This window comes from Rhinopithecus roxellana, chromosome 15 (assembly GCF_007565055.1).
Source record: "Rhinopithecus roxellana isolate Shanxi Qingling chromosome 15, ASM756505v1, whole genome shotgun sequence".
Lineage (NCBI taxonomy): Eukaryota > Metazoa > Chordata > Mammalia > Primates > Cercopithecidae > Rhinopithecus > Rhinopithecus roxellana.
In genome coordinates this window covers 20,288,566-20,300,987 of record NC_044563.1, presented here as the reverse complement: position 1 = coordinate 20,300,987, position 12,422 = coordinate 20,288,566, and the positions used below count along the sequence as shown (strand labels likewise).

At 35.8% G+C, this 12,422-nt stretch overlaps 1 protein-coding gene across 2 annotated transcripts in view; it reads left to right on the top strand.

Moving 5' to 3' along the window:
* Positions 1-12,422, top strand: part of ZFP91 (ZFP91 zinc finger protein) — a 43,558-nt gene that overhangs the window by 22,121 nt on the left and 9,015 nt on the right. Inside the window, exons 3-7 of one of the 2 annotated variants that reach the window (XM_010386360.2) lie at positions 9,831-10,040; positions 10,293-10,329; positions 10,944-11,048; positions 11,591-11,725; positions 12,296-12,346. In XM_010386360.2, coding sequence (XP_010384662.1) covers positions 9,831-10,040; positions 10,293-10,329; positions 10,944-11,048; positions 11,591-11,725; positions 12,296-12,346 — 538 coding nt within the window. The remainder of the gene's footprint in view (positions 1-9,830; positions 10,041-10,292; positions 10,330-10,943; positions 11,049-11,590; positions 11,726-12,295; positions 12,347-12,422) is intronic. The other variant, XM_010386361.2, reaches the window with a different exon arrangement.

Sequence of the window (12,422 nt, the reverse complement as noted above, 5' to 3'; positions counted from 1 at the left end):
TTTTTTGCACGTGGATGTCCATTTATCTTAGCACCATTTCTTGAAGAGACTGTGCTTTCCCCTACTGAATGGTCTTAGCCAACTTCTTAAAAATCAGTTGACCATAGATGTGTAGATTTATATCTGGACCTTTAATTCAGTTAGTTGATTTACTTATTAGTCTTATGCCAGTAATACATTGTATTGATTACTGAAGCTTTATAGTAAGTTTTGAAATTGAGAAGAACAAAGTGCATCTTTAACTCAGTTTGTTTTCAAGATGGCTCTGACTAGTGTAGATCCCTTGCATTTGCCTGTGAACTTTAGGATTGGGTTGTCAATTTCTACTGAATAGGAAGCTAGGGTTTTGATAAGAATTACATTTAATCTGTGGGTTTATTTTCAGAGTATTGTCATCTTAACTATTTCAGTATTTTATTCCTTTTTATTCTATTGTGTAAAGGTGATCATTTTCTTAATTTCCTTTTTGTTCCTTGCTCATATACTTAAAACAATGAATGTTATGTATTGATCTTATATTCTGGCACTTTGAATTTGTGTATTACCTTTAACAGTTTTCTTTTGTGAAAATTCTTTAGAATTTTCTATATGTAAGGTCTTTTCATCTGCAAATAGAGATACAGTTTTACTTCTTCCTTTTCACTTTGGTTGTTTTTTTTTTTTTTTCCTTGACTAATTGCTTGGCTGAAACTTCCAGTACAATGTTGAATGGAAGTGAAGAATGAGGGCATCTTTGTCTTGTTGCTGACTTTAGCAGGAGAGCTTTGTCTCTTGCCACTGCAAATGATGTGAGCTCTGGGGTTTTTGTAGGTGTTCTTTGTCCAGTTGAGGAAGTTCAATTCTATTCCCAGTTTTTTTGTGTGTTCTTATCAGGAAAGTTTAATTTTGTCGGATTTTTTTTCTACATCAATTGAGATGATGGTGTGTTTTTTCCTCCCTTTATTCTATTAATGTGGCACATTACATATATTTTTGTATGTCGAGCCACCGTCATAATCCTGAGACCTGTCTCAATTGATCGTAGTGTTTAATCTTCTTAATATGATGCTATATTTGGTTTGCAGGGGATATTGGCTTACGGTTTTTTGGTTTTTTGTGGTGTCTTTGTCTGGCTTTGGTGTCAGAATAATGCTGTGTTTATAGGATGAGTTGGGAAGTGTTCCATCTTCTATTTTTTAAAAGAGTTTGAGAAAGACTGGAGTTAATTCTTTAAATGTGTGGTAGAATCCAACAATGAAACCATCTAGAGGTTTCATTGTTTTTTTTGGGGGGCGCTTTTTGTTTACTGACTCAGTTGTCTACTTGTTAAAGGTATGTTCGTCTTTTCCATTTCTTGTTGAATTGTTATTGGTAACTTGTGTGTGCCTAAGAATTTGTTGCTTTTATCTATGTCATTTGTTGGCATACAATTGTTCATTGTATTTTCTTGTTTATTTCAGTGGTAGTGTCCCATTTTCATTTCTGATTTTAGTAATTTGGGTCTTCTCTTATTAACCAAAAGTTTGTTGATTTTGTTATCTTGTCAAATAACTAACTTATTTACTTTATTCTGCTAGCTTTGGGTTTACTCTGCTCCTTTTTTCCTAGCTCTTATGGGGATGATGTTAGGTTATTGACTCAGGCATGCGATTTTCTTTTTTTATTTTAATGTAGGCATTTATATCTAGAAATTTTCCTCTGAGAACTGCTTTCACTGCATCCCCTAGGTTTTGGGATATTTTGTTTTCATTTTTAGTCATCTCTAAGTATGAGTTTTCTAGTTTTCCTTCTGATACTGATTTCTAGTTTCATTCTATTGTGGTCAGAGAACGTACTTTATATGACTGCAGCCATTTTTGAAATTTATTGAGACTTTTCAATATGTATGATTCCCCCTGCCCCACCCCCGAGATGGAGTCTCACTCTGTCACCCAGGCTGGAGTGCAGCGATGTGATCTTGGCTCACTGCAACGCCTCCACCTCGTGGGTTCAAGCAATTTTCCTGCCTCAGCCTCCTCGAGTAGCTGGGACTACGGGTACACGCCACCATGCCCGGCTAATTTTTGTATTCTTAGTAGAGACAGGGTTTCGCCATGTTGGCCAAGCTGGTCTCGAACTCCCGACCTCAGGTGATCTGCCTGCCTCAGCCTCCCAAAGTGTTGGGATTACAGGTGTGAGCCACTGCGCCTAGCCCAGTGTTTGTTTTTTAATATTATGTCTGGTTCTAATATGTCTGATTTTTTAATAGTGCTTGAGTTCTGTATTTCCTTATCAAACTTCTGACTGGTATTTGGTTCTGTTGTTGAAAGTGGGGTACTGATGTCTCCATTTTTGTGATTGTGGTATTACCTGTTTCTCTTCAATTCTGTACATCTTTGCTATATATGTTATGTGTTGATACATCTTGAGAGGGAGAGGGGGCCTGTGTTAGCTATGTATAGGTTTATATTTATTTTCTAGATTGATTGACCCTCTCATTAATGTATAATGTTCTTTGTGTTTTGTAACAGTTGTTGAAGTGCATTTTGCCTGATATTAGTAGGGCCACCCTTATGAGTTAAATTGCTTTCCTCAAAAAATGTTGAAGTCTTAACTCAGGTACCTGTGAATGGAACATTGATAAATAGGGTCTCTGTAGTAAATAGGCTTTTGTGGTAATTTGTTATGGCAGTCCTAGGAAACTAACACATTTTGGTATTGGAAGTGGGCTATAAAAAAGTACCTAAAAATGTTGGCATAGCTTTGGGATTGGGTAATGGATATTGTCTTGGAGTATTTTGAGGTGTGGCACATGCCTGTAATCCCAGCTATACTGGGAAGGCTGAGGCAGGAGAATTGCTTGAACCTGGGAGGCGATGGTTGCCGTGAGTCAAGATTGCGCTGTTGCACTCCAACCTGGGCAGCAAGAGTGAAACTCTGTCTCAAAAAGAAAAGAAAAGAGGAGAGGAGAGTCTAGATTGCCTTGAAGAGATGGTCAACAGAAATATGAGCATTAAAGACAGTCTGATGAGGCCTTAGAAGGAAATGATTAACATGTTGTTGTACAGTGGAGAAAAGGTGATCCTTGTTATAAAGTTGCAGAGAACTTAACTGAATTGTGTTCTATCATTGGTTAAGCAATGAACTTGGATATTTAGCTGAGTAGATTTACAGGCAATGTGTAGAAGATAAAACTTTGTTTCTTCTTGTTTGTATACTAGTATGCGAGAGGAAAGATATAAATTGAGGAATGAACTGTTTAGCAAAAAGGAGTCAGCACTTGATAATTTGGAAACTTTTTAGTCGTCCAGATAGTGTATTGTGGTACAGGACCAAGGCTGTGACTGGACAGCTATTCTCTAAAGAGACTTGGTATATAACTTGTGGATCAAATCAGCCGTCTCAGCAGTTCCCAGAATAGACATGCAATTTTTCAGGAAAGATCTGTGGAGGACCCTCATTTGATGGCTTCGACCCCCTGAATTTCATGAAAGACTGACAAAGTTTTTGAGAATGTTGTAACAGCAGAAACACTGCCAGGCTAGACTGAATGGGACAGAGACAAAATGGAATTAAAGAAGAATGATGCTGAGGGTAGAGCGGCAAATGCTGGGTCCTGAATGTATTAGACTTCCTGGAGCCACAATGGTGGGGCTATTTCCCCAGTGGGCTCAGAGTACAAATCATTATCCACAAAGGCTTATTCTTAGGTCTAAAAGTCTAATGCTGTTTGCTAGGTTTTGGACTAACCTGGGACCCCTGACCGTTTTTTCCCCCCTTCTCTTTTCTTCCTTTTGATATGGAGATACCTAATCTATAACTGTCCCACCATTGTTTTTTGGAATCAGCTCCATAGATGGAGAAGAATTTTGCTGTAGAGTGGACCATACCCCGAGTCTCATTCGTAGCTGATCTAGATGATGATATTTGATCCCTTTTGAGTTGATGATTTTTAGGTATTGTTTTGGATTTAGAGTTGATACTGGAATGGGTTAAGACTCTGGGAGGTTGGGATTAGGTGAATGTCTTTTGCACATTGGAAGGACATAAATTTTAGGGAACCAGAAGGTACAGACCACTATGGGTTGAATTTTATCCCCCCAAAAATGTGTTGAGGTCCTAGCCCTTAGTACCTGTGAATATGAACTTATTTGGAAATAGAATCTTTGCAGATGTAATCAAGTTATGATGGAGTTATTCTGTATTAGAATGGGCCCTAATCCACTATGACTGATGTCCTTATAAGAATAAGCGAGACACATGGGACAGGAGGAAGCACCATGTGATGATGGAGATAGAATTGAAGTTTTTTAGCAGCTATAAGCCAAGTTGACCACCACCAAAAGCTAGGAAGAGGCAAGGAATGATTCTTCCCAGAGTCTCAGAGGGAATGTGGTCTGTTAATTGTGTTGATTTTGGACTTTTATCCTCCAGAGGTACGGGAGAATAGATTTCTGTTAAGACATCCCAGTTTGTTGTGATTTGGTAGAGCAGCCCTGGTAAACTAATACATTATTTCAGCTCTCTCTTTCTTTCTTTTTGCATGTAATATCTTAATCCATTCTTTTACTTTGAACCTGTTTGTGTCTTTGGATCTAAAGCAAACTTATCTAATCTATATCCCGCAGTCTGAATGTGGCTCAGGAGGGCTTTGAATGTGTCCCAACACAAAATCGTAAACTTTCTTACACAGTATGAGATCTTTTTAAAATTTTTTTATCTTATCAGCTATCATTAGTGTATTTTATGTGTGGCCCACGACATGTCATCTTCTTCCAATGTGGCCCAGAGAAGCCAAAAGATTGGACACCCAGGTCTAACCTGAGTTTCTTGTAGACAGACTGAAGATTGGTTGTATTTTTTGTTTATCCATTCTGCTAATATGTAACTTTTAATTTCACAGTTTATATATATATTACTGTATATCACAGTAATATATAAATTACTGATAAGAATGGCCTACCATTTTGCTTTGTGTTTTCTACCTGTCTTAATATCTTTTATTTTGATCTTAATTTTCTTTGTATTTCCTTCTTTGTGTTGCAGATACATAGCAGTGTACTATTGTCTCTTTTCATTTTCTGTGTATTTTTATTTTCTTAGTGGTTACCTGGGGATTGCATTTAGTACTTCAAACTTTATCTAGTTTAATGCCAATTTAGGTTCAGTAGTGAACATATCTCTGCTCTGTACCATTCTGTGCCTCACCATTTATGTTATTGTTGCAAAGTGTATGTTTTGATGTCAAATGCCTATTAACATAAATTTATAATAGTTATTTTATACATTTGTCTTTCAAATCATGTAGGGAGAAAAAGGAGTTACAAATCGAAAGTATAATATCGTATTTTTGCCTGCGTAATTATCTTTGCTAGTGTTTTAATTTATGGCTTTCAGTGCTCTCTAGTGTCCTTTAATTTCATCTTAGAGGATTCCTGGTGGCATTTTTTATAGGGCAGATCTACTAGTGATAAGCTGTTTTTGATTTTCTGGTAATGTCTTAATTTCATGAACTTCGTTTTTAAAGAATAGTTCTGGCAGCAATAGAATTCTTGCCTGACGATTTTTTTTTCCTATCGTCACTTTGTTATCACACTGCCCTCTGACTTCCATGGTTTCTGATGAGAAATAGGCTGTTAATCTTGTTGAGCATTCCTTGTTGCTGATGAGTCACTTCTTGCTGTTTTTATGGTTCTTTGTATTTGTCTTTCTACCAATTGATAATAATGTGTCTGGGGGCAGATCTCTTTCATTTATCCTCCTAGGAGTTAGGTAAAGTTCCTGTTTGTATAGACTTTTTTTCCCCAGTAGTTTTTCAAATATTCTTTCTGTTCATTTTCTCCTCTCCTTCTGCAGATCTTATTATGCATCTCTTGACATGCTTAATGGTTGTCTAAACGATCTGCTGGGCTTTATTTTTCTTTATTCTTTTTTTCTTTATATTCATACTGGATCATCTCTGTTGGCCTAGCTTAAAGTTCACTGATTCTTCTTTTTCAAGTCTGCAGTGAATTTTTGATTTCAGTTATTACACTTCTCAGCTCCAGAATTTTTTTCCCTTAGTTCCTTTCCTTTTTTTTGAGATGGAGTTTCACTCTTGTTGCCCATGCTGGATTGCAGTGGTGTTAATCTTGGCTCACTGTAACCTCCACCTCCTGGGTTCAAGTGATTCTCCTACCTCAGCCTCCCAAGTAGCTGGGATTGCAGGGACACGCTGCTATACCCAGCTAATTTTTGTATTTTTAGTAGAGGCAGGGTTTCACCATGTTGTCCAGGTTGATCTCGAACCCCTGACCTCAGGTGATCCGCCTGCCTTGGCCTCCCAGAGTGCTGGGATTACAGGTGTGAGCCACTGTACCTGGCCTCTCTTGGTGTCTTTTTATAGTTATCTTTTTATTGATATTCTGTTTTCATTGAGACATAATTCTTCTGATTTCCTTTAGTACTTTGTTAATGCTTTTCTTTAGCTCTGATTTTCTTTAGTTCTTTAAACATTTTTTTTTTCTTTTTTTTTTTACAACTTTTATTTTAGATACGGGGGTACACGTGCAGGTTTGTTACTGGGGCATATTGTATGATACGAGATTTAGGGTACAAATGATCCCATCATGCAGGTACTGAGCATGGTACCCAATAGTTTTTCAACCTCCCCCCCCCAGTAATCTCCAATTTCTGTTGTTGCCATCTTTATGTCCATGAGTACCTAAAGTTTAGTTCCTACTTCGGTCTCTGTGGTCTCTGAAGGCTCTGGTCCTTTAGCTTATATTCATCGAGCGATTTGACAGATTTCCTTAAACGTCTTTACTCACGTTTTTCTTAATTCAGTGCTCCTTGGGCTTTTATAACCTTTAACTATTGTCCATAGTTTCCACAAAGTTGATTCTGACAGTTTTTGTTCATGGTATGTGTTTATTTCTGTGGAGGGACATTTTTGCTGTCATCTCTGACAGAGTGATTTTTTTTTTTTTTAAGACTAGATTTTTAGGTGATGGGGGCGGTAGTATTCAATAAGAATAAGATAGGCTATTATGCTTTATTCATAATGGTAAGCTATTGTTATCAAATTGGCATCATTTATCCAATGAGTATAAAATCCACAGTATAGGAAGTTGTGGGCATACCATCCTTTCATCATGAAGAAGAAAAGAGCTTTGTTGAGGAGAGGAGGTTATGGAGTGGGTTCAAAGTCCAACTCGGTACAGTTGGGTTAAGGGAAAAAAAGATGTTTCCATTATTAAATGTTGTAATACTTCATAGATGGTGTTGAATTGTTCTCTTTGATGAAATTGTTTTAAAAGTAGTCATGACCTACATGTAAAAGTCCTTCATTATTAATCTCAAAATATGATTTCTAAATCTAGGTGTCCTTAGCTAACCTTGTGATTTTGAATAAGCTTCTTCTTTGGTCTTCTAGATACTTTATGGGTAAAACTTAATGGATTGTGCTTAGACTGAATGGCGTTTGAGGTATTTTCACCTCTATTAATGTTTTTTTTTATTTTTTCTATTAAAATAGCTCAGATAGGAGGGTGATAACAACAATGAATGGAAAAGGCAGCTGAAAGGAAATGCACAACTGATTTTGATGGTTGTTTAGAACTGTTCACACTGCTATTTATCTCTGTGTTTCAAACTAATTTCATTACTTCAGTATATTCTCATAAAACTTTCAGTGTAGTTAAAGCTAAAATAGCCTATAGTTACCACATTGCTCCATAGTAAACTATTTTTTAATGTTAAGCAAAAATGTTGCCATACTGTATATATAGTTTTGTGTCTTTTTTATACATTTAACAATATTTTTGCTGATAATTCCATGTCATTTTTAACAGAAACCTACCTCTATTTAGTATTCCATCATAGTAAAGTGTCATGGTTTATTTAAGCACTTTATCTTTGACAGAGGGTTAGGTTGTTTCTGTTCTTTGCTATTATAAACATGCTGCAGTTAACCTCCATGTGGTAGTTTATATTTCTAGGACTTATACTTAAAGGTGAAATTGCTACACATATTTTTGGACCTTCTTTGGAAGTAACCAGTACTTATGAATTTCTTGTATCTCTTTCCAGAAATGTTATAGTATGTAAGATATATATATATACACACACACTCACACATACTATAATGACTAATGTATAGCACTGTTTTTAAGTAGTAGAAGAGTAGAAAACTAAACACTCAAAGGGGGATTGGTTTCATAAATTATATATTTGTATATATCTTACATATATATATATCTTACATATGTACACAATTATTTGTGAAATCAATTCCTCTTTGAACATTTAGTTTTCTACTCTTACTACTACTTAAAACAGTGCTATACATTAGTCATTTATAAGTATGATTGTAATTTTGTAGGATAAATTTCTGATAGTTGAACATCATGTGGAAAGGTGTATACATTTATAATTTTGATGTATATTGTCAATTGTTCTGCATGGAGGTTTTGCTAATACATTATCATCTGTGTGTTAGAGTATGTTGTCAAATACAGTATATTGTCATATATGATCATCCCCAGTATAATACATGAAAAATGGTGACTTGCTATTGTTTTCATTTGAGTCTCTCTTGTTCTGAGTGGATTGAGCTTTTGTTTTTGTTTTTCATTCCTATTTTTCTTTTCTTTTTTTCCTTTTCTTTTTTTTTTTTTTTTTTTTGACGGAGTCTTGCTGTTTTGCCGAGGCTGGAGTGCAGTGGCGCAATCTCAGCTCACTGCAACCTCTGCCTCCCGGGTTCAAGCAATTCTCCTGCCTCAGCCTCCCCAGAAGCTGGGATTACAGGTGTGCACCACCACGCCTGGCTAATTTTTCTATCTTTAGTAGAGACGGGGTTTCACCATGTTGGCCAGGCTGGTCATGAACTCCTGACCTTGTGATCTGCCCACCTCGGCCACCCAAAGTGCAGGGATTACAGGCATGAGCCACTGTGCCCAGCCTGTTAGTTCCTATTTTTCTATTGGGTTGTTAGACTTTGTGTATGGTGTATTTTGCCATGTGGAAAATTGTTTTTATGTGTATCTTATGACTTGAAATTATGTTTTATTATTGGGCCTTTCCCATTCTAAGTTTATTAAAGAATCTTGTATTGTTAAAATGGGCTCACTTCTAATGTACTTTTTTTTTATGTAGGTCTAAGTAATTAACTACTCCAGGTATGAAAGCCAGTTTTTGAGGTTAACTTTTTATTACTTACGGCTCAAGAGAGGATGACCTACCATACTTCCTTCACCCTTAAAGCATGACAAAATATAGGATAACAATAACAGATTTTGTGTGTTCTCCTGTACACAGTGTCTTATAGGACAACTGAAACAGAATAGCACCAGAGCTGGACTTTACCATTCAATTGCTCTATGGATTAGTTCAAATTTACAGTGTGATTTTAAGAAAAACTCTTGATTAGAGTGAAAAGTACTCCTGTTAGGAATTCCTCTTCAGTAATTTGTTATAGACTTGTTTGATTGTAAATAACATCTAGATCTATGGTTTGTTCTTTTTGGTGCCTCTGTAGTTCTGGTCATCTTTTTGGGACTAATTTAGTTTCTTTTAACTTAGATCTAAAAGGTAGAATTTCGTGAATCCAATTACTTAAGTGTATTTTGCATAGTTAACATTGCATTTTTTAGAAGATAAGGCAGTATAAAATTATTACTTTGCAACATGAAGTAATTTATTTAGCATAATGACATTAAGGATAAGTTATCTAATTTTCTTCTTTTTTATTATTTCAGTAAAAGTCTTAGGTTCTTTTTTCTTTGAAAATACTTAATTTATCCTCAAGTAACTGTATTTACAATTAGTAGACATACAGGGATGCTTATTGGTTAACCGTAAACTTAAAGAGAATGGTATGTCTTTTAATTTAGATCCCAAGGAAGAAAAAGAGGAAGAAGACGATTCTGCCCTCCCTCAGGAAGTTTCCATTGCTACATCTAGACCTAGCCGGGGCTGGCGTAGTAGTAGGACATCTGTTTCTCGCCATCGTGATACAGAGAACACCCGAAGCTCTCGGTCCAAGACTGGTTCATTGCAACTCATTTGCAAGTCAGAACCAAATACAGACCAACTTGATTATGGTACATTGCAACTAGAATATGGTGTTTACTAACTAGTTGCTGTTATATTTTTAATGTAATGTTGAACATTTGCCTTAACAACTTAACTGTTAGGGGCAGGTGTGATGGTTTAGGTAGTATTTCTTTAAACAATTTGCAGATATTCTGCTTTTGTGTAAACGCCATGCAGTAATTTGATTTTCATTTCTTGACTGCAGAGAGAAAATATCGTATCTACACTAATAAAATTTTGTTTTGTCTTTGTTTTTCTAGATGTTGGAGAAGAGCATCAGTCTCCAGGTGGCATTAGGTAAAAAAATATTAATATTTCATTTTTAAACCTTTGGGGAAATAACATAGTCACATTAAATGATTCAGAAGTTGCTTCCATTTGAAACAATTTTGAACTGTAAGAGAAATTAACATCAGTTTTGATACTGCATTTAGATTCCATGTTGAGCTTAATTAGAACTTAAACCATGTAATCTGCTTACATAGCTTAGAAATCATGTCTTGAGTACCTTATGTGTTTGGACTTACTCCATGGTAGGAACTCATGTGAAATATGGGTGTTTTGGCCAAGGATTTGATATTTCAGTGGAATCTTTTGTGTTGTGATTTATCTGTTAATAGGTCTTTCGATACAGCAGATCACCAGACAGTATTACAAAGTCAGTTGTTTCTTAACTTTTAATGCCATTGAGTTGTCATCACCCTGTCTTTATCTACGATTTATGTGTTTTTAGTTTCAATTATTATTCTTTGTGATAAAGCCACTAGATTTCAGTCCAATTAGGTCATTAGGATGAAAATGCTAGATGACTTTATCAGTTTTTGGCTACCTCTTAATAAATTACCAAATAAAATCTCCTCAGACATGATCCTTACAACCAGAATGTCTCATTTCTATTTACTTATTTTTAGTAGTGAAGAGGAAGAGGAGGAGGAAGAAGAGATGTTAATCAGTGAAGAGGAGATACCATTCAAAGATGACCCAAGAGATGAGACCTACAAACCCCACTTAGAAAGGCATGTCTCAGATTTTACTCCAGACATGTCAATGAAATATAAGTAGGAAAGCATTGTTGAATGCTTTTATTTTGTCTATTGCCAAACTAATGAGTGTAGAATTAATTTTAAATGAGTAATTACGCATTTCTGTTGTAAGTCTAACATCTTACCATATGCTGATATAATCCTCTCTCCCATTTGTAGAACTTTATTTTGATTACAAGTTTTTATGAGTCTGCATGTTTTATCTCAACAAGGTATCATGAATAGCCTGAATACTTAGAATTTTTTTTAACTTATTGTCTCGTTTCTCTTTACAATTATAGTGAGATTTGATTTATAGTCATCTTTAGTCTGGGAAGGGTTCATTCCATGAACATCGTATACATATATTTAGATCATTACTGCGCATGTGAGGATGGTTGGTAAGAAATCACATTTCATGAACTGAGGAGAGTAGTTTTATAACAAATCAGTGATAACTCTAAGCTTTAATTTGTTGTCATAGTCTTCCTTGAAAAGATCTTTTGCCTAGTGTTGAAATGCATTTGTGTTTTCAGGGAAACCCCAAAGCCACGGAGAAAATCAGGGAAGGTAAAAGAAGAGAAGGAGAAAAAGGAAATTAAAGTGGAAGTAGAGGTGGAGGTGAAAGAAGAGGAGAATGAAATTAGAGAGGATGAGGAACCTCCGAGGAAGTGAGTAGACAATTATTATTAAAAATGGAAATCTAACAGATTTTGAAACCACTAGTGGAAAATAGAGTGGGAGTGTGAGGAAGGATGTTGACATACACATGCTTCAAAATATGTATTTTTTTAACTTAAAAAAATTTGGCCTCAAGCAGCTGAATTTCACTGGAGAGACTCTTAGTGAAAAATGTTTAGGTTTTTTAGTTCTGTTGCAAGGAGAAAGTGTGTTTTATTCTTAGGGCTTTTAGACGATACGTGGTAGCAACTCTAAAAGTAACGCATTGAGATTTATCTAAGTCTTTCATAGTATTGCATAGTTTATGGAGGTATATATTTAATCTGTCTTACAGACTGATTTGAAAGTGAAATTACATCAGAGTAAAATCTTGCTTGATTTGCCAGATATGTCTTTGACTTTATGTATTCTTGGTTATCCTTTGCCACTTGTTCTTTGACTCTGTGTGTGTGTGTGTGTGTGTGTGTGTGTGTGTGTGTGTGTGTGTGTGTCTTCAGCCAGCCTTCACTCTTAAGTTTTGATTCAGAATATGTCTACTGTTACCCTGTCTTCAATTGTAGGAGAGGAAGAAGACGAAAAGATGACAAAAGTCCACGTTTACCCAAAAGGAGGTGAGGAATTTTTACCCCTACTGTTTTGCACCTTATTCCAATACCAGGCACTTTCCTTACATATTTAGACTTCATG